Consider the following 22,741-nt stretch of genomic DNA (forward strand, 5'->3'; position numbering starts at 1 on the left):
AAAAGGGAGGAGATAACTGTGTTCAAAGTAAGGAACAGCTACAGATGATGTGCTGTGTCCCAGCCCTGAACTCCTGCACTGTGCACCCCCGAGTGCAATGTTCAGTGAAAAGGAGAGGGAGGAGGGTGAGCAAAGAGGACTGGACTGAAGCCATGTTCCGGAAAGAGGAAGAAAGGCATTTCTATGTCATCTGATCGGTAATGAGGTTTATGTTGCTTTGACTTGATGATAAAAAGCTACAGCGCTTTGGCTCAGAGCAAATAAAGCACTTAAAGCCTGTTAGAAAATAGGTTTTATTCCGTGTTATAAAGAACCCAGGCACATCCTGTTGTTTGTTCCATAGATGCCCTTACTTAAGGCACGGGATTGTAAAACAATTTTTCAATACGTGTAGTAATTAGTAAGTGCAATAATTATGAGTAAGGGTTGAGAATAATTATTGCTTCAAGCTGGAATCGAGGGTTTGTATTCATTCACTTTTAGCTTAGTCAGCATTGTACAGTGTCATCTTTTCTAAGTCCCCTGTCCATGTGAGAGGCCTTTACGCTGACATCACATTTTTGCAGTTAGTTTCTTTGATTGATCCAGTAGTTCCCACCTTGCAATCGTTGACAGATGAACTTCATCAGGCCCATCTGCCACACGTAAGGTCCGAATGTATGCAAACCTGTGCAGGGAGATCTGAATTAGGGGCAGAGTTCCAGCCCTGCTGCAAAAGCAAACCAGTCTGGCACTGGGAATTCTCAGACTTAATTCTGATGTAGTTCTTTGGAGCCTTATTAAAAGAGTCACTGGGGGAGATGTTGCAGCTGAATTATCCAGGCAGGGTTGAGAGGCATGTGCTGGAAATTCTGAAGGCTTCACCCCAACAGCAAAAGGATTAAACTGAGCTTTAGAAACAGCTTCTCTGTGCTGCTCATTAGAATTAGCTTAGTTCCCCTGACAGCTGTGTGTGTAGGTCTTTTTTGCTGTTTTGGGGGTGTGTCGTTTGGTGATTGTTGTTGTTGGGATAAAGCAAGGCCAATTTAATTCTAAAAGCCAGTTTGTGCATGTGGGCACATGGCCTATGACTTCTGGCTACTTGGGGTAAAAAAACAAACACGTACTAGAATTACACCATCGCCTTATCTTAAGAAAGAGACCTCAGCCAGCAGCAGTAAGTCTCCCTTACTCACATAGAAGCCAAAGGAAAATCCTGGGAAACTCCAGCTCCGCCACACACTTGGATTGCGCAGTCAATCACTTTAAGCACAGCTCGAGGCACAACCACTTTGGTCATGGCTATCTGTAGGTAGAGGACAACTCACTAATAACAGTTTCATAAGTGACTGTGTTTGTTTACCTAATAGTTCTACTGAAAACTGCTGTCAGGTAGCGCAGCCTCGAGGACTGGATGAGAGCCACGCTGTTCCCATTCCTGTTCAAGTCTCCAGGAGGGACAGCCATGCAAGACTATGGCAGAGCACTGAGGTGACTGAGCAATGTGCTTTCACTTCATTTCATCTCCTGAAGATGTGTGTGTATTGCGCCCCTCAGGTCCCAGCCCAGGGCTGCCAAAAAAACCAACTTACTTCTTTCCTTGCTTTTCTGTTGCCCAGCGTGTCAATCTTGCTGGCTGTTTTCAGGGTAAGCAGTCGAGCTTGTTCTATGCTAAGGCGGCACTCAGCGATCCAGTGGGCAACAACTTCCTGCAGGGACAACAACAAAAAAGGAAGAAAAAGGTGGAAAGTCATTGAATGCCTTCTGCCTGGTCAGGTTAAGGCTGCCATAGGGAAGACGCCTACATTGCTCTGTGGTGATGGTGTGTTACACAAACAGGCAAACAGCCGCAGGGCTGTGCCTGCTGCATTTGTCTTAGTGATCCAGCAGTAGCTCCTTTGAGCCAAACTAAGTATGAAATACATGCTGTTTGCTTGTAATATGCTCTTAGCAGCCCCTCCCTGCTGCTCTTAACTTATTTTCCTGGCTGGAGTGTGAATGTTGCTGCCTTGGCAGGCACAGTACTCGCTTCAGTGCAAGGTCTGGGGGCTTGGCTTATAGCAGCAAAGCTGGTCTGAACCCTTGTGCAGGTATTCAGGTGCTCCCTCCTGCTGCCAGCTCCCAGGGCTGTCACTCCCACGGGAGCAGGGTGGAGGTGATGCTCAGCCTGTCACTGCAGATGGCCAACAGCTTCCCCTCTCAGCTGGGGAGAATCTGCTCCGCTTCTGCAAGGTGTGGCCAGTGGCTTCATCAGGGTGCACGTGGTGTTCTGAGAAACGCAGGGAGCGCCTCATCCAATTCTCATTCCTGGCTCCAGTAGCGAAGGCAGGTTTGGCAATGATATGACTGGAAAATGTATGTGTAAGATTATTCCCTCTGGGTCTGCACAAGGTTTTTTTAACGGTGTGCCAGATGTAATCTCAGCTTCCTCTTTCCATTGCTTTTACTTGTTTCTTTTCAAAAGTTTCTTTCCAATGGTCATCCCAGCTGTTGGGTAAGATTGAGGAACACTTGAAATGCGATAAACCAACTTTTAACAGCTGGTGATTCCTAAAGAAAGCAGAGTGCCAACTTCTTATTCCTACTGGTAAAAGATAGCGAGGATGCTCTTGTGCAACTGCATTTCAACTCCAGATCTGAGCAAAACAAAAAGTGATGTCTGGAATAGATGTGAATCGAGACAAGGTGAAAACATGCTTACGTGGTGGTACAGTTTCTTCCCAAAAGTCTCCCTCTGTGCTGCACGCTGGCACAAGATCTCTAAGGCGGTTTCGGCTGCACCAATGGATCTCATGCAGTGATGAATGCGGCCTGGCCCGAGCCGACCTTGTGCGATCTCAAACCCCCTTCCCTCACCTGGGTGGAAAGAAAAACAAGTCAGAGGCTGAGCCCTTCATTTCTGCTTGAAGTGATCAATGGCTCAGAGCAAAGGTGTCCACAGAGCAGCAGAGCTAAAAGCAAACTTCTTTGAAGTTTATTTTGTAGAAGCGCTGTGCTTGTTTACCTACATCTATACTGACCCGTTGTTATTACTACTTACAGCACAGAGATCACCCTAAGATGGTTTCTGAGAGGGTTTGATTTACCTGATATAACCTAAATGTTAATCTCACACTGAAAAATGTATCTGTGAGAAAGTCAGGGAAGGCTCCCATTATAAGCATGTTCAACCAACTATCCCTTATCTAAGGAATCCTCCATTAAACACATCAATTTCTGGTGATTCATCCAATAAACCACTGCTTCTGTAAATCTGATTTGTTGCCGTACGTGTTAAGGAACAATTAATATTGAAACTCACCCAGTATTATATTGGAGACAGGTACTCGGACGTCATTAAAATGTACCTCAAAATGTCCTCCGTGGATCTCATCTACAGGTATAGAGAAAACAGCAGCAGGATAAAAAGGAGGATAATGTCTATGCTTAAAGAATGCAAAACAAGAGGCCTTCAATTCTTAATGCTTTCTCTATATGCATCTTATTCATACACAACATTGATCAGTATTACTGCAGCTCCCAGGATGGCTAACGTTACCAGATGTACAGTCAGTAACTCCTGTCACCCACCTATGTAGCCAAACACTGAGAGTGGTCGGATCAGCTTCACTCCTGGGGTGTCCATGGGGACAATGATCATGCTGTGCTGCCTGTATCTGTACCAAGACAGAAGGTACATGTGCTTAGTTTTTAGCCTCCTCTCTGTCCTATTCCCTTGCTTGTTCTTATTTTTTATCCTCAATTTAGCAATTGCTACATGTTGACATTGACTTCTGTGTACTGCAGCCATTCTGTCTGCATGTAGTAGTATGGCACGTGCTTGGACCACCAAATGTACCACTGGCATCTAAGGTACCCTGAATGAAAAGCTATTGCTTCTGTCCCACACAGTCCATCTCCTCCCCCAGCCTTCCTTCTTTGCTCTCTAAACATCTTTATCAGTATCATCATTTTAACTCGCCTACAGTCCAAGAAAGTAATCCTCATGTTTAAATGCCTCCAGGACATTCAAGGAGGGTTATCAGTCACACAGGACTGGAGGTGACCTCCTGAGGCCCTGAACTCCAGCTCTAGAAAGTGCAGTATCATGTCATTCTCTCCATCAACTTCTATGCAGCTTCCAGATAGCCCAGCAGATGCCACAGCTCACACAGCTGCTGGACAACCCGCCCTGGATGCTGGAAGACACAATGCTTATTTCTCAAGGGAGCCTAAACACATCCAAGAAGTTCTGATAATCGCTGGAATGTGGGCTAAAATCCAACTCAGTGATATAAATGTTTCCAGTTATACGTGCTACGAGCTGCAAGACTTCAGCAGGCCCAGCTGCACAGCATTTTACATATTGCTTATGGTTTTATAAGAGGCAGTTCTAGTGTGGCACTACTGCACCTAAAGCTTTTGCAAGCAGTGACACCTCCTGGAAACAAATTATAGGCAGCTCTTTGAACCTCCTGGGAATCCTTACCTGGATGCTGAGGAGTTCCTGGTTTTGCCCATGACAATTGCAACTTTGCAGTTTGGGTTCCCGGCACCTTAAAAAAAAGTCACAAACAAACACAAAACTAGTTTTCAATGTAAAAACTTCAGCGTATAATCAAATGCAGCTTCATATGGACAAACCTTTCCTTTCGTGCTACAAGAACAAAAGCACGCAATCTACTTCTGTGTTTATACTCTGAGTAATCAGACAGTAAGTAACAAAATCCATCTTAATCAGACAGTAACAAAATCCACCTTATTGCTTAACATGCAAAAGGGAGGCAACTTGTGGGGAGGAGAAAACCAAAAGTCAAATATCCAAACCTTCCAGGGTCCAGCTCCACCATCTTTTCTGAAGAAAAGAGAACATGAAGGAACTTGAATCTATTTACTTCTGTCTGCTTTACAGCTTAATGTGTGACACAAAAACGAACCTGAAGCTAAAACTTCTCAAAGCACCGAAGACTGGAGGAGCTGTATGGGAATGAAATGTCAGCTCCATGACAGCCATTGGGTTGTGCAAATCAGACGACTGAAGGCCACCACTGACAGCTCTGCTGTTACTTCAGCAGCTCTGGAATTCGGGTTTTGATCCCCCCTGTGCAAATGATTTTAGTTTGTTCTTCAAGAAAGATCTCATTCTAAATTGTTACCTGAAAATAATCTGGTAGCGTTTCAAGCCACCGATGAGCATCTCTGTACTGTTCTAATGTACAAGTCCTAAAAGATTTGACCATTGATTAAAGTGCCATAATTCTAAGAGACCCAATCCCCACTGTTTTTTTTTTTCCTTTACAAGTTTCCTCATAGCAAAGCCTGCTCTCATTCCTTTCAACACCTCACACACACAACAAAGGGCAAGGAGGGCAGGATTATACTCGACACACGTAACAATCAGCAGCACTTTTATCTCTATAGCAAGGGAGGTTTCAAGCTTCCCAGAGATTTAAAGATTCAACATGTGCCAACTTCAGGTGTTTTGATGCCAGAAACAAAGAAGGCTTTGTAGCTTCTCTGGCAGCAGTTCTCACCAGCTTTGGGTCTACACAGTGCAATCAGCTGGCTCTGAGATGAGCTGCTTCCTTGTGAGAAACACCCCTGCAATGGCCAGGGAGTGGGAAGGCAGATTTCCTTCATTCTACCAAACTCGGAGTGTTGGTAGTTCACCTTCCTCTTCTGCAATATGCTCTTCGTCCACTGTCCTCAAGGTGCAGTTACTTGTGGCCTATAGGCTGTCCTACACCAACGCAATGAAGTAGCTGAGTGAAAAGCTGGTGTGGGAGGGGATCAATCAACTCTGTAGAATCTCAGATAGTTGATTCCTCTGGACAAATACAAGCAGGCAGTGAGGCCTCAAGCAACACACCATGCACTTTGCAGAATACCATCATAAGAAAAGAAATGCTGCATTCATGAGTGGTATTTGACTTCCCTCACAGAACTACACATGTGGTTAAACCATGTTTATCCTGGTGTGGTTTACAACAAAGGTTATTTTCTTAAGGAGTCACGACATGAACGGTTTTGTAAACTATCTTCAAGTTACAACCCTGCTTCAAAAAGGGCAGAATTCCTCCATCCTATGTAAAAACAAACAACAAAGAAAAAAAGAAAGCAGAAGTTGAACTTAGTGAGATCGCTGAGAAGGAGATGGCTGGCAAGAAGCTCTCAAGCAGCACCAATAAGTTCCAAATGACCTTTTCATCCATCTACACACAGGAAAGGAAGGCGGCTTCCCGACCGTTCCTATTCCTCAGAGCTATTTACCCAGCTTTGAAGTCCTGGTGCAGTGCAGGTCTCTGAAAGATTGCATTGCTTTGAAAAAATGCAGACTGCTTGGATGGAATAAATCTCTCGTTTATAAATGGCATCCAAACATTCCTTATGGAATTCAAAGAAGCTGCAGGAGGATGGGGTAGGAGGCAGAGCTGCCTGTCCTTTTGGCAGCAGTTAGCAGTAGTTTTGCAAGAAACTATTCAACAAACAGGAATAAGAGAGATGTTAGGTCAGTTTTAAGTATAGTTCTGCACAACCTGTCCACAGCTTTTATATTACAGCACTGCTACATTTGGACACACCATACGTTTAAGCATCCTTTTGTATTTTTAAGCCCTTCAGACATCCTGAAGTCCTACAGTTCTCTCCATTTAACACTGCTGGACACAACTCATGTATGGGAAAGGTTATAATGGGTCCACAAGGAAGACAGATGGTGTCAGGGATCTGCAGAAAATCAGCAGAGCAGACTCGGTTCTGCACTGAGTGTGGCCACTCAGTCTCCATCCTGTGTTCACAGCCTCTGATGATGCCAATGAAAGCAGCTGCAGAACGTAGGAATGTTTCCTTCCCTCTCCTCCATCCATCTCGTATAACCCTAGGAGCTTTCCCACTTCTACCATGATAACTCTATCTTGATGGAGACAATATTAAGACAAAAATAATTCCAGAGAACTGAGAGATTCACTTATTTTAAAGCCAGGCCTCTTAAGTAATGACACGAGTTGCAAGAAGCAGACATGCTGGAAGCAACCCAAATGTCCTTATCTATGGCTGCAGGGAACACCAGGAAAGTGCTGCGACAGCTCGAGATGGAAACCACAGAACTATGCACAAATATCACAGTATTCCAGCTTTAGCTTTTAAATCCTCTCCCAAACTATTTTTCTTTCTTGCTGTGAAAGCAAATGAAGCCATAAAAACCTGCCTGTCCCATTCTGCGCTGACCACTGTGAAGAACTTTTCCTTTCCCGTGTTCCAAAATACTCAAAACACAGAGTAATGTCTGATTCAGCCACAGCAAGTGGGTCCATTGAGCCAGCATAGCAAAAAGCAAAACCTGACTTCTGGTCTGCTTAACATCTCTCCCTGTGGTTTGACATCAACACTGCACTTACCGAAACTCACAAGGATACAGGAAAATCCAAATACAATAATTACTCTTAGCGAAACTCGCAAGGAAAATCCAAATACAATACTCTGGAAGACCACAAGGGACTCCTGACACTCTACACAAGAGAAATCTCGCATAAGAAACCAAATTGAGCTGTACAGATCATGGAAATCTAAGCAAGATCCAGCCTTGTTCTGGAGTTCTTAGTCCACGTAAGCCCACACTTGAGTGCAAAAGCATTAATGTCTGCATGTGAAGCTCTGAACCTCTCCATCCTTCCTTTCCTGTAAAACTATCACTGCTTTATAACACAGGCAATACATCGAAAGCAGAAGAAACAATGCCTCAGAGGAAACAGCATTGTTTATTTTCCTTCCGCAACACCTGCCTTGCTTACAGTTCCTATAAAAACCATTATCAAATGGTGACTTGATTATGAGCCTGACTGGCAACATCCAAGGCCCTGAGAACTCTCCCACAGGGTGCAGGACTATCTGCTCGTACACTTGTTGACGCCTTATCATTTCTTCCACACCTTTCAGCTATTGTATTCCTAGTTTTGACCCACAGCACAACATGGAATGAGAAAACTCTTCTGTCTCACAAAAAGCAGACATATTTTTGTTGGTACTGAAACAGCATATAAGACTCTTAAATCCTTCTATAGGCAGCCAGCAAAGTGCAGTACTGCTCTGATGAAATGATACGGTGACTCAAATCTCTCCTCTTTCCTCTCCTCTTCACGTTTGAAATGTGTAATTTGTTAAAAGCCTCTTGATTACACGAAGCATATCTGGACAACGTTGAGAGAGAGGAAAAGAGCCTTGACGTTCCAAAGAACACCACACTCGGGGCTGAATGGGAAGGCAAATAGGAAACGTGAGAGTTCAGTACAAAAGGTTCCAAGGAAAACAGGATTTGTTGTTGATATATTTTTTTTTAACTGGCAGTCAAAACGAAAGTGCAACCGCCTTCCAGATGAGGGTGTGGTGCTTGATGACAAAATGTAATGCGTCCGACTAACACAGACCACTTCACTGAAGCACATCTCAGTTACAGCATCTCCTACCAGCCTGCTGACAAAAGGTTAGTTCTGCTTTATTTCTCACTGCTCTGTACGCTAAGTGTGATATGCTTACAAGTAGAAAAGTCAGGCTTTACTCTTACTTTGGTTGGCTTTACAGGGAGATGTCGTTTCCAATGGTAAAATTCAGTTCTTTTGGTCAGACAGGTTACTGCTCAATGCATTAAGGAAAAGCAGCTGTTTAAACTGGGAGTATTAACTTCATTCAACATGTACTCGTACAGTCCCACATTGACTTTAAACAGACAGAAACACTGAATCTGTATCTAAATGGAAGGTTAGAACAATACCGCAGGAAACAGTACAGTGTCTGTTAAGAAACCTGTATCTCCTAGAATAATAAAACAATAATAATAAATAATAAAAAAAAATACTCGACAAAGCAGCTGAAGTTCTGAGCTGCTTGGGTACCTGTGGGCAGTTTTGTACACAGTAACACTGCTTGTACATGAGAATATTCTTTTCTGTACACGACATCCTGAGGCATCTCCAGCTGTAAGATCCAGCAGACCCACACTGCTTTGATTCTATAGGATCAGAGCACTGCATGGGACGGAGGCCAAGCCTGTTCCACTGCCGTTCAGCAGCTCCACAGGCCAGCAGTGCTTCACGTAATGTGCATGCACGTGTGCCTGAGAAACAACACAAGTACGAATGACAAATATGAATAGGTTTGCTAGTCAAAACATGACTTGATTTTTAACAGAGGAATATCAACAGCTGAACGCTACATATCTCTTTCCATCACAAACTCGTCAGCCAAAATCGTGTCAGGCAGCAGAGCAAGCTCCCTGTCACAGCCAAAGTGCTTTGTGATACCCAGACTTCTCAAAGTTTACACCAAAATGTTTATCGTTTTGCTTTCGAGACAAATCTGCCTTGTGATTCAATTTGATTAAGTGCTCCCAGATGGGTTCTGCAGTAACAGTTTAGATTACAGCCCAATCTTTTCAATTAAGGTTTTATTTTTCTTCTAGCCTTGACTAAGAGGATTAAACTTGCCCTGTAGTCATCTACTAAAAAAAGAGACATTCACAGCCGATGTCTGAATCTCTCCTCAAAGTACTACAAAGCTGCAAAGGATCACCCCTGCTGGGAAATCCTGCTAACACACACTGTCAGGCACAGAACAGATAACCCTTGCCAAAGAAACAGAGCTACATGACTTCCCATTCCGCATGCTTCAGTTGGGCAGTGGTAAATGGCGAATTACAAGTCTTAAATTGGGAGTAATCATTGTTTAAAGTTTAATGGAGAGTGTTTTGAAATGCTAGGAAATAAATAATAAAAAATCTAACAAAGTCACTAAGAGTGAAAGCCAAACCAATTAACCAATTGTTAACTGCCATCTGAAACAGTTTATAAGGTGTATACAGCCGATTCACTGAATATATATAACCATATATAACTCATAGCATCATAGAATGGCTTGGCTTGAAAAGGACCGCAATGATCATCTGGTTTCAACCCCCCTTCTATGTGCAGGGTCACCAACCCTGTCACCAACTGCACCATGCTGCAGTACTGTAGTTTACAACTGAAAGTTCAGCTGATCACTCAGTGAACACAGCCACTAGAGAAGAAAATTCTTTAGGACGTGACTTGCTGAAGACCGAAGATGAGAACATTTAAACTTCGGTCTTAAACAGGCAGTGAGGACACAGCCCGAGTGTTTACAGAACTAATTCATCATGAGCTTAAAAAAACAGTCAAGGCTGAGAACTGTTTGGGTACTTGCGGGCAGTTTTGTATGTGGTAAGATTCCTTTGGGTGCATACCACCATGAGCTGTCTCCGGCACTAAGATTCAGGATACCCACATCACTTTGATTCTGCAGGAACAGACTAAACTCAGTCTGTTCCACAGTCATTCACGAACTGACTCCATGGGACAGCTGTGTTTTCCATTCCAAGTTTTAAAACTTGAAACCTGTATTATTTCTTTGATGTCTTTCCAACCCCACACTCCCCCCTTTTTCTTTTTTATTTGACTTTCAGCTTTGCCATGGGCTGGGAGGTGAACAACTCAACTGATTACTGGATTGAGGACGATGAGCATTATCCCAGCTCTAACATAGATTACAACACATACGAGTTTCTCTGTGAAAAAGAAGATGTGAGAAAATTCATGAAAGTATTCCTCCCTGTGTTCTATGCGTTGACTTTCACTGTTGGAGTTGCTGGAAATTCGTTAGTGGTTGCAATTTACGCCTACTGCAAGAAACCAAAGACCAAGACAGATGTGTACATCATGCACCTGGCCATTGCTGATTTGCTCTTGCTCTTCACGCTCCCCTTTTGGGCTGCAAATGCAGTGCAGGGATGGGAACTTGGAAATTCAATGTGCAAGCTCACTTCTTCTCTTTACACCATGAATTTCAGCTCTAGCATGCTGTTCCTGGCCTGTATCAGTGTGGATAGATACAGGGCTACCTCTGAGTCCCAGCATCACAGAAGAGCTGGAAAACACTGCAGCGTTACCTGCATCTGTGTCTGGCTGTCTGCCATACTGCTCAGCATCCCTGAACTGATATTTACCCAAGTCATGACACACAATAATAGGAATGAATGCCTACCTATATTTCCAGCAAACATGGAAACACTTTTAAAAGCAACCATTCAGATCCTAGAAGTTATCCTGGAGTTTCTTCTTCCTTTCCTAGTAATGATGACCTGCTATTCAGTTACTGCTCGGGCAATCTTTAGATCTGCAAACGCTAAAAAATCTAGACCCTTCATGGTTCTGTTGGCAGTAGTGGCTGCCTTTATAATTACCCAGCTACCTTACAACATAGTTAAGTTCTGGCGAGCCATAGATAGCATCTACCTACTGATTACTGACTGTGAGGCGAGTAAAACCATAGACATTGCGCTCCAGGTCACCAAGAGCATAGCTCTGTTTCACACCTGCCTGAACCCAATTCTGTATGCCTTCCTGGGGGCTTCTTTTAAAATGCATGTTATGAAAATAGCAAAACATTATGGGTACTGGAGAAGACAACAACAGCATGAAGGGCCTGAAGAAATCTCTATGAATTCTGAAGTCCGTACTGAAGAAACGATTAGCTTCACTATATAGACTGTTGTTTGTATTATCTTAATCAAAATAGGGATTACTTACTAACTTGGGGGGTATTATTCCAACAGCTGTTTCTCTGCAAGTCGTCTTGCAGATGAACTTAAAAACCTGCAGAGAAGCCAAGACACTACACAGTGGAGCTCAAAAATGGAACACAGTCAAAATCAAGCACAAGGCAAAGAAAATATACTGGAAGTGCTGGAAACAATTAAGGTATTTTTTAAAAAAACAACAAAAGAAAACCATAAAATCACAGCAACAGGATATTAAATTGCTGTGTAATGGAAAATCAGCACACATCTAAACAACCGATTTAAAAGAGAAAAGGAAACCATCAGCAATAAAATGACAGCACAGGAACCTCTGCACCAAAATTCAGTAATCTTGTGTTTCTCCAACTATTCTGGAAAACTTCACAGCATTTGACTAATTCTCGCTCCAGAGACGCAGTTGCAGCTTAAAATGAGGTATCAGTTCACAACTGAGAACCGAGAGAAGGAAAAAAAGCCATTTTCTATGTGTAAGCACATATGTAGAACAACAAGAACAACCCCCACAAGAAACACAAACTCCTGCTCTGTAACTACCAAAAATGATCCTTCATGTCTCCATTTTCTGCTCGCCCTAAACTTCAATAAGCCCAATGGCCAATGAGAGGCACATTCCAGATCTCTGTAAACATAAGATCAAACATGAATGTCAGAGTAATGCTATCAAAGCATGAGCAGAAATGCAAGAAACACTTTTTAAAGTTAAACTTCAGATACAGGGCCTGGAATTTTTGGTGGGAATTTGTAAAATGATGAGATACAGAGGCAACTATAGCCTACTAGAATATGCAAAGATACAATAAAATATACAAGTATTCAAAGTGAACTGACTTTTCATCTTTTATATACTTATCTTTGCTTGGTTTTGTAGGTACTGGCATCCCTTGCATAGGGTTTAATCAATCAAAGGATAAAAGACTTGAAGTGTGAATGAGAGGGATTCTGACTCCACAGAAACTCATGATTGGTGGGTCTCTATAGGTTTTCCATTGAGAGGTACCAAAAGCTGTCTGCTAACACAGAGATGGTGGGGATGCCAAGAAAAATAAACAACTGCAGTTTTCCCACTTATCTCTAGAAGGATTTAAAAAACATTGACAAATCAGCTTTCTAAACACACCATAAAAAGTGTTATTTATAGCATATTGTCCAAGCCTTCAACCATCCTGCAGGCTCTAATAAAGAGCTTATAAAAGACAACAAGAATCTCTCATTTTCAGACAATGTTTCTAATTACACAATTGTGGACTGAATGAGTAAGTTCTGCAACGACAGACAACAACCAACTGTAGCATAAGCAAAACACAAGCTGTTTCTCTCTGTTGAGATGACAAAAGCCTTTAGAACTTCTGTCCAGTATTTTGAGGAATAGAGGAGCAATTAACACACGGCCTACGCATACATCATCAATCTGATATGTTTAAACCAGAATAGATTTACTGTAAATGTGCAAAGCATGCATACAAAGCTTAGTAATAATCTCCAGTCCTTCCATGATGCAAGGGACTTCCTGTATGAGTGAGTTCTATTTGTCTTCTCACATACAGAGTGATTGCACCTGGAGTGATGTTCTGACTGGGCTGTCAGGCTCCTGCAATTCCCAAACATCCAAGGTCCCCATGTTCACCCGGACTTCAGAGAAATAAACTAGATCACCCACTCCCAACCCCCTGCTATAAGCAGGGACACCTCCCATTAGACCAGGTTGCTCAGAGCCCCATTCAGCCTTGCCTTGGATGCTTCCAGGGAGGAGGCATCCAAAACCTCACTGAGCAACCTGTTCCAGTGTCTCACCATCCACACAGTGAAGAGTTTCTGCCTAGTTTCTAGTCTAAACCTACTTCCTTCCAGTTTAAAGCCATTTCCCCTCATCCTGTCACTACATGCCCTTATAAGTTCCTCCCCAGCTTATGACACACGTAACCCAAGCCATTCTGTGATTCTATGAACTGATTTTATGAATTATATACTTTGTGCATCACCCCTGAAAGAACTTTCCCATTACTTCCTCAGGAACTGCAATTCACTGTTGGGACACACTGTCCCAGAACAAGGGTAGCAGCTAGCAGTTAAGTGATGCTCTCAGGTTGAGACCGGAGACACCATGCCCCCCTCTGCCTCCAGATGTGCACTGCTAGGAAAGAGAACGAGCTCTATCTTCTGGTGAGTCTCAGTATTGCACAAGTCTGTCTGCACAGAGAGCTGGCCCACACAAAGGTACTTGAAACATTCAAGTTTCACTCTGGTCAGCAACTCAGTTTATTCGGTTAGCTTCCAAACTCCCAGCGAATTATGATTTTTCAGAATAGGTCACTTATGCTTTGGTAAACAAACATATAAAAAACAGTACTCCAAAGTTAGGGATATTCAGCACTTAATAGTTCAACTGACTGATTTTTCTGGGAAGTTTCTTATTAGAAAAGAAAAATCATCTCTAGGAAGCAGAGCATCAGTGTCCCAAACTAGATTAATAATAAGCCAGAGTTCACTGGAATGCCACAATACACTCAAATTTCAAACACAAGCTGCCAAAGACTGCTTCATAAAAACAAAGTTTTAAGACCACGACCACAAACATGTAAGTTACGTGAGGGAACGAGGTATACTCTGAAGAACAACACCAGAAATTCATTCTGTGAACTAAATTTAGAGGTTCTACAATGAACCCAAACCCACAAATTCTGCTTTTTCTGTTGTTTTACCTTCGATGGCTTTTACTCAAGAAATTTTCCAGTTCATAAATGGAAGACGAACTTTTCAGGTTTCGTATTTATTTATTCCAACTCTCAGGAAGAATTTTAGACTTAGTCACTCCCCTATGCAGTGTTTCTGTACTTACCACTGCTCCACCATTTCTTGCCATTAATCACGTAACTGTTTCCATCTCGCTCGATGCTGCACTGCATATTGGTGGCATCACTCGAAGCCACATCAGGCTCTGTGTTAAAGAAAAAAACAGCACACACAGCACTATATTAAAAATACAAGCTGTAGTACCACCACCACAAATACACTGATCAAGATATACTCCAAAAACAGTGTCACTGTTCAGCTCACAGCAGAAAAAGTTGTTTTCAGTACCTCACTCTGCTGTGGTCAATGACTTTCTATTTCCTGATGACATACCATTCACAGCCAACTTGAACCTGATGGTTCTTGAACTCAGACTCCCCTTTATACTAAACGGCCCTCTTTTTCTGATGTTTTTAAATCCTTTCTCTCCCCCAATCTACTTGTAGGTAACAGTCATCTCTCTCAGCCTTTGTTCTATTCTATGATTTAGCAGAGGGTTGTTAGAGTTAGGGTACTATGGTTAGGCTGCGGTTGGACTTGATGATCTTCAAGGTCTTTTCCAAACTGGGTAATTCTATGATTCTACAAAGGAGAGGCAGAACTTTGTGCTCACACCGTAGAGATGACTTAATATGCAAACACATTCACAGATATTGTGGAAATTCCAGTATTAATTCTCAGAATCATAGAACGGTTGTGTTGGAAAGGACCTCAAAGGTGATCTCATTTCAGCCCCTCCACTGCAGGCAGGGTTGCCAACCACTAAGTCAGGCATTAGATCAAGTTGCATTCTCTAATACATAACAACTTATGGTTTTATACTTTTTGCATGTCATTGTAAGATTTCTTTCACTTACTTCTCATTTTCTTCTGAAATAAAAACTTACCTGTCATGCAGAAACAAGAACTAATCTTCCCTTCTAGAAGGGGCTCCAGCCACTCTTTCTTTTGCTCTTCAGTCCCATACATGTGCAGGACCTCCATGTTTCCAGTGTCTGTGAGAAACGAGTGGTTACATTTATTTCTTGACGCACAAATGGTAAGGCATTAGATGCCCAATGTTCTTAATGCTCTCAGTGCCATAGTTAAGGCACAGTGTTTGCTAACCAGGTGCCTGACAGTTGAAAACCTCAGGAGCAAAGAAGCGCTTCCCTGTTTCCTCAGCTATTAGCGCATAGTCGAGCTGGCTGAGACCGCTGACTGCTGGGAGAAAAAGATTCCACAGACCTTCTGCTTTGGCCATTTCCTGTTCAGAGAATCAGCAGGGAAAAACATTAGCAATACATCTTTCAAACAGCAATGAAATTGACTTGCAGATCATTTCCTTCCTTCCTATGTCTTACACGCTGTCCAATACATCTGATGGCTTTCCTCAGCGGCTATTTTCAACAGGTACAATTTCGAGTTAAAGTTCAGATGTCCACCTCAAGAACTCACATCTGCTTTTCTCCTCTCTTGTTTGTGTCTCACAACTCCTTTGCACACTTTCTTCTTTTCCTTTCACTTCCTTACTGTTTGTTTCCACACAGATGGGCTAACTTCTCCAATAGCACACACCATTTCTTATGGTCAGTGCCTGGTTCTTTTACTGCTAGTAGTGCTCAATAATATTAACCATCCCATACCTTCAGCCTCTCAAGCACTGGTGGCTTCTTCCATCTCTCCTCAGTATTTCCATGTTTAGCATAGTATTCTGCTATTTCCTAAGAGAAATGACAATAAACACAACTGCTGACCAATGTCAACAGTACTACATGAGAGGAATGAACTCAAAATCAAAACCACAAATAAAAGCTCAAAGTGCTGACACCTAAGCATTAGGTTTCCCATATATTCAGATATAAAAACTCATCTTTTTTTCTTTTTTAAAATAAATTGGAAATAGCATGCTTGTTTTCTGTCAGCTGTTTAGCAGATTATCAAAACAGTCATTCCACGTACCAATGTTTAGTTACTAAATAAAACTACGTATTAGAAATCCTAGTACTTTCCCCAGTATGTTCTAGTAATGTACAGCACTCTTTCAGAAGTGCCCTAGGACCTGCTTTAGGATGAATAAATTATCATCTAACAAATGCAGAATTTACAAGTCCCAACTCACGTTTCCTGTTACCGTATGAGATCAAATATTGTCTGTGAGCTCTCTAAATAAAAGGAGCACAGCACCTCCATGTCTGCACAATGCATTAGCACATCTGCATGAGAATGAAAGACTTTGGGGACTTTTACCTTCTCAGCTGGATATACATGCTGCTTCATGAACTGCTTTACCTTCAGCAGCATTTCTTGGCCTTTCCTACTTTGATAGAACAGCTCTCCAGATGTATTGTGTTGCATGTTGCTGAAAGACAATCTAAAGAACATCCAATGCAATAAGTAAGACCAGGTTTTCTCTCACAATGATATAAGCTGCCTTATAGAGACATTTAAATAAGTGAAGCTGTAAGTCTTGCCTCGCCTCTGATCAGTACTTTAAACCGGTGTTACCTTTTTGAGAGCTCTAAGCCTTTTTCTGCCAAAGGCTTCACCATCTTAGCAAATTCATGGCTATTCTCTGCAGAAGCATTTCCAATGAGATATCGAGCATATACACCCTACAACCAAAAAGAAAGGCATAGATGGTATAACTGTGTACTTAAAAATGTCTCTTTCAGATTGGTGGTTTCTTCAACTATGAACTTACACTTAAAAGTAAGTTAAGATGTTCTTAACTGGGGGGAAGAAATAGAACTCAGATGGATTTTACTGGGATATGTTGATGCTGCTTTGGGTATATTTCTGATATAAATGACAGGAGTAAGAGAGAGTTGGACAAGAACAAAAAACCAAACCAACAGAAGACAAAAGAGCCATTAAAAACCCTGAAGTGTACCTGTATTGGATACTACATGCAAGTCCACTCTGTCCCTTCAGCCAATGCATTATTACTCACAACTACATTACCTACATGCATATACAGTCTTACTCGAAATTACTAACAGCTGGTTTACACCTTTAGTAGCCTTATCCTTAGGCTGCAGCTACAAAATACATTCCTGCCCTACAATGGCTGAATATCTCATGTTACATACTTCAAGCAGCAAGAATTCTGTCCTAGAGTACACAGTCTCAAGCATCTAAAAGACACTGCTTCTAAAGGGACAAACTGAAATACCTTTCCCATTATCACACAACAGTACTTCATCATTAGAAAAATATTACCAACCTACATATACTCATAATAAAAATGTGATATTTCAGAAGTAGTGAGTATTACCTGGGATATCCCTGCCAGTTTAAAATATGACAAAGCAAGAAAAAAATTCAGGTTGGGGATTGTAGTGCTGATACCCCGGCAGCGGCAGTAAACAGAAATCAGTTCTTCAAATGAGGGATTTTCTACAAAAAACAACAACAAAAAACACCAACAGAATATTTTAGAATGCTCAGCCTCCACCAGGATTTACCTCATTCTTCAAATACTTGAGTCATTTTGTTAGTACAGCAAAAAATGTAATATATCATTCCTCATGTGCTCAGATATGGAAAGGAAACAGGTGTTGCAAGAATTCCACATAAACTCCCCCCAGTTCCACTTCAGTCAGGAAATCCATTGCACCACAATTTTATCTTGTGTTTATGTGAACATCACCCATTCCTATTTAAATTTGAGCTTACCCCCATTATCTCTAAGAAACGTTCCAAATAACCTTTTGTAGAATTAATGTACTAATGTACACAGATGCTACCTTAAAACTATCAGCCCATCTCCCAACACATCTCCTACAATGAAGAAAACTACAGAAAAGCTCTTTTCCAATAGCAAAATGATGTACGTGTTAATTTTACTGTTGTTTGTAAAAGTAATCTACCAAATAGAAATCAACCATAGAATTCAGTTTGACTAAACGATGATAACTTCATACCTATGGGGCCTTTGAAATTGAAGACAGATCCTTGACCAAAGACGTTCAGGGATGTAGGCCAGAAGTAGAACTGAGTAGCGTATGCTAAATCTGCTAAAGGATGACCAGTGGTTGAAAGTTCCCAGTCCAGCACTGCCAAAACACGAGCCTTAAATAAGAATAAAAAACTCAAGTGAATTCTAAGAATGAAGGATCTGCACACGGACAACAGACTTAATATCCAGGAGCTTAATTAATTGCTTTGAAGTTAAAAAAACATGCACTGTAGCTGTCTACAGCAAAAGTAGTTTCATTTTAAAGTAAGCAGAAAAGTAAGCAGAAGTATATTACTGCAACTATTTTGCTGATAAGGAAAATACAGGTGCTTTTGCTCCTGATCATAACCAAACATCAAAAAACAGACCCTATACTGAAAGTACAGTGACACAGAGGAACCACAATTCCTTGGGAATGCTCTGTAACACGTACAAGGAAATAACAAACTCAAAGAACGGCTTGAGATGGAAGGGATCTCAAGGATCACGAAGCTCCAACCCCCTGCCGTATACAGGGCTACCAACCTCCATATCTAATACTAGACCAGGCTGCCCAGGGCACCATCCAGCCTGCTCTTAAACACTTCCAGGGACGGGGCACCCACCACATCTCTGGGCAGCCTGTTCCAGGACCTCACCACTCTCTCTATAAAGAGCTTCCCCCTGATATCCAACCTAAATCTTCCCTCCCTCAACTTAATACATTTTCTCCTTGTCCTGCCATTATCTACCCCTGTAAAGAGGCAATAATGGAGAACTACAAAGTACAAAATGTACAGATGCATTTGAAATACCTCTGTTGGGTGAAAAATGATGTTATCTATTCTAAAGTCCCCATGAATTAGGGCTTCTTCATCATCATCAAGTGGCACGTTGTTTGCTAACCACTCGGCTAGCTCGTTCATGGCAGGAATATCTGTATGAGCAGCTGCATCATACTGTCTTTTCCAAGTTGACACCTGAAAAAATACAAGCACTTTAACAGCGCTATAGAATCTACTTGGAACATGGCAGTAACTTTATACCGTGCACTCATACTTAACTAAATGAAGGTGCTGAATTGTTAAAATACGACGGTTACTTTTACAAGTCATCTAAGATGAATAAATCAGCTTGCAAATGAAATCATTAAAGACCTGACGAAACAAGATAATTTTTCCAAGAGCTATACCTGTCTTCTGCAGTATCCTGGTCCTCTGCCATATCCTTGGAGACCCAATGACCGCAAGTCAAACGAGTGCATCTGAGCCAAAGTTTCTATCATTGCGAGATACAAAGCAGAACGCTCTGCTGGGCCCACTTCAGGCAGCGAGGCGTCTCGAAAGATGCGACCCTAGAAACATGGGAAATCAGATACTTAGTAGGATATAGGCATAGACAAAGAGATGCAAAGTTAGTTGTTTCAGCAGCTAAACAAATGCAGTGAACCAATATTAATTATATAATAAAAATTCTTTCCTCATTTAATACATTTACATAATTCTCTTTGTTTAATATATTAAACGCACCGATCTCACAGCCCATGATCTTCCCACTTTCCTTTCTTTTCTTGCATGTGCTCTTGTTTTATACAATTAGAAATGTTTTGAATGCTCTTCCTGAGATCCCCAATTTCAGACTATAAATACATATCCCAGAACACTCAAGAGCCAACTGGATATTTTCACAGCTGTATTTCTCAAGGCTTTAGCTCTCCATAGTCTGAATTTCACAAAGCCCTGCGCTACGTGTTGGCACACATCACCACTTGTCGAACAAGCACAGCCACGTAGAGGAGGACATGATGAAAGAGGCCTAAACTCAAATCTTCCTCCCACAGGAATAAAAACACAGTAGACTTAGAATCAACCAAGTCCAACAGAAACAGTATCAACTCCACCATAGCATGCTTAGAGTGATGGATGGGCACAGCTATGCTGTCCTTTCTCAAAGTAGTATTTGAGATGAAACCCTGCTTGCTTTTATAGAAAAACATGGCTGTACATAGATTACTGTTTTCAGTAACAAATGGGTTCCATTTCTTCCAAGAATCCAGAATAATTTTGGAGCCTGTTATGGCTCAGTTATGAGCACCCTTTGCACTGTAGCAATATGAAGACATTTCACAACATCCTTCTGATAACACAAAAGAGGTTAAATAACGAGCTGTATGTTTTGGCAGAGCTGGAAATAAGCTCTGGAGAACCTGAAATCGGTAAGAACCTCTGACAGTTAATATTTCTTAGAAATATGACTGGAATATTTATTTGCCTTGGTACACACTCTATTACGTTCTAGACTCTATTAAGTTCAGACTCTATTAAGTTCTAGACAGCTTAAAAACTGCTTGGACCAGGGAGAAGAAAGAAATCTCTCAGATTGGCTGACGAACCTTCACATGCTGCATCACGTAAAATTCTGTTCCAATGACAGAAACGTCACTGCAGTACAACAGGGGCTTGGGGACTGGAAATCCAGCTGAAAATAAAGCTTTCTGCACATGATATTCTCTGTCAACCTGAAGAAGACATAGAAAATACGGTTCAGTGAAAAGCTCCTAAACACAAATCATTATCCTACTACAGTTAATGTCAATCTATCCTTTTTAATGTTTAATCAAGTGTACAGCATAGAAAACTGCAAGTGATTCAAGTAATTGACTGCACTTTTAAACACCTTCAACTAAAAGAGGCTGGTACAAGAAGAACAGAGTCCACCAGCAATACAAAGTGTTTGGAGCTTGCTGAGGAATGGTACCTACCTTGTGGGCTTTAGGTAACAGGGGGCCGTGGGGTTTCTTCCTGAGCACATAGGCCTGCCCACCCTTCTGAAGGTAAAAGGTTGGATTTGACTGTCCCGAGCTACAAAGAGAAAGATTGTAATTACTTACTATGTAGATAGAAATTGGCAAACTCTTAATGGAAATGGTGCCGAGTTCACTGTGACAAGGCCTGAACAAAGTGGCAAGACAGAGAAAAGGGCTTTTCCCTGAAGTTTTGTTTCAAATATAGTCTTATAAAGATGCGAGTGATAGCCTACAAAATCAGGAGTCAGATGGCCATCGATTCGCATACATAAGCTATTCTATAGCAACTGTTATGTTGTAAAGAATAAATGTTGTGGTGACAAAGAATCCTAAATATTACATGCTTCTCCACATACCTATATAAGAGAAGAACTTAAACCCATCGTGACACACCGCCTGCCATATCCCAATCAAGCTCATTGATTGCTACCTTCCTCAAGGGCCTGAGCTCACCTACATGCCACACTCTCCTCATTCTTTATCATTTTTAAGACCTATTCTTAGTCCAGTCAAAGACAGCAGAAATACTGGAAAATCAAAAATCAAGCAGCCGTTTGCCTTCATGCTCCTGAGGACAATTCCCTCCCTCTGAAGAGGGACTTTTTATAAGGGTGTGTAGCAACAGGACAAGAGGAAACGGCTTTAAACTGGAGGAGGGTAGATTTAGACTAGATATGAGGAAGACATTCTTTACTGTGACTTCTGTCAGCTGCTCTCACAAGGAAGCTCATATGAAAACTAGGGCTAAAGTGGAATTTCATAGACGTTTTACACCTGCATCAGAAGACAATGAAAAACTGCCCACTGTTTCTTAGAAATAGGTGCAGATATCCTTAAGAATATGAGCTCGGATTGAGTTTTGGAGCCCACAGAGTGACACTCACTGCTTCAACCCACCGCTCTCAGCACAGCGTTAAGCTTTTGCCCAGCTGGCTATAAGCACAGGGCTTTACAATCGATTTATTATGCTTCTAATTCGCTCCTGAAAGTTTTTATTTGCTGATCACTTAAAAAGCAGGTGAAGAACAACACGACAACAGTCATACTCCGCACCGCACAGGGGTCAGACGCGTTCCCTGAACTCGGAGGAAAGTCCACTAACACCACAGGCTGTGGCTGCTGCTCCATCTGGGTGAAAGGCCCCGCAGCAAACTCGGCCTTCCCGAATTGAACTACTGGGGCGGCAGGGAGGCCGCCCGTCGGGAACCACCACAGCCGCACAACGCGGGCTCCGAGCCGCCCTCCACACACCTCAACCGGGCACCGCGGGTCGGCGCACCTCACAGCCGCCAGGGGTCAGCGATCGGCCCCCCTCACCTGTACTGCCTGACGGACAGAGCTCCCGCGGGCTGCTGTGGGAAGCCGGGCAGGCAGCGGCACAGATACCGCTCCAGGCTGCCCTGATCGAAGCGGTGCTGCCGCCTCACGTCGCTGGTGCCCGGCTCCACAGCCATCTCTGCGCTGTAACACCGCACAGCCGCCTAATGTAGCGCTACGCCCTCTATGGAGCCGCCCACACCGCAGCGATACGCTCCTTGCGCAGCGGCCACGCACGCACCCACGGGGGCGCTACGCTTCTTGCGGATCTGTCCCCACAGGTGATACGCTATCTGCGCAACCGCCCCGCGCCCGCCCATCGGGACGCTGAGCTCCTCACAGG

The 22,741-nt window shown here is 42.5% G+C and overlaps 2 protein-coding genes across 3 annotated transcripts; one reads left to right on the forward strand and one right to left on the reverse strand.

Moving 5' to 3' along the window:
• Nucleotides 1-274: 274 nt before the first annotated feature.
• Nucleotides 275-22,678, reverse strand: ACAD11 (acyl-CoA dehydrogenase family member 11). Its single transcript, XM_015854052.2, has 20 exons — nt 22,399-22,678; nt 21,037-21,136; nt 20,668-20,793; nt 19,468-19,629; nt 19,091-19,255; nt 18,262-18,409; nt 17,613-17,734; nt 16,844-16,950; nt 16,586-16,709; nt 15,982-16,059; nt 15,464-15,602; nt 15,244-15,351; nt 14,403-14,501; nt 4,448-4,514; nt 3,550-3,635; nt 3,281-3,352; nt 2,681-2,835; nt 1,572-1,688; nt 1,176-1,285; nt 275-667 (listed from the first exon to the last, which is right to left on the reverse strand). The coding sequence occupies exons 1-20, from the start codon at nt 22,533-22,535 to the stop codon at nt 553-555; spliced, it is 2,337 nt and encodes a 778-aa protein (XP_015709538.1). The 5' UTR covers nt 22,536-22,678; the 3' UTR covers nt 275-552.
• ACKR4 (atypical chemokine receptor 4) lies at nt 8,320-12,380 on the forward strand. 2 transcript variants are annotated; one of them, XM_015854054.2, is made up of 2 exons: nt 8,320-8,437; nt 10,433-12,380. In XM_015854054.2, exons 1-2 carry the CDS (start codon nt 8,361-8,363, stop codon nt 11,511-11,513), a joined length of 1,158 nt encoding a protein of 385 aa, XP_015709540.1. In that variant the 5' UTR covers nt 8,320-8,360; the 3' UTR covers nt 11,514-12,380. The 2 variants fall into 2 exon arrangements, with proteins under 2 accessions (XP_015709540.1, XP_032298279.1); XM_032442388.1 differs by lacking the exon at nt 8,320-8,437 and adding an exon at nt 9,436-9,632.
• Nucleotides 22,679-22,741: the final 63 nt, after the last annotated feature.

Source organism: Coturnix japonica, chromosome 2 (genome assembly GCF_001577835.2).
Source record: "Coturnix japonica isolate 7356 chromosome 2, Coturnix japonica 2.1, whole genome shotgun sequence".
NCBI lineage: Eukaryota > Metazoa > Chordata > Aves > Galliformes > Phasianidae > Coturnix > Coturnix japonica.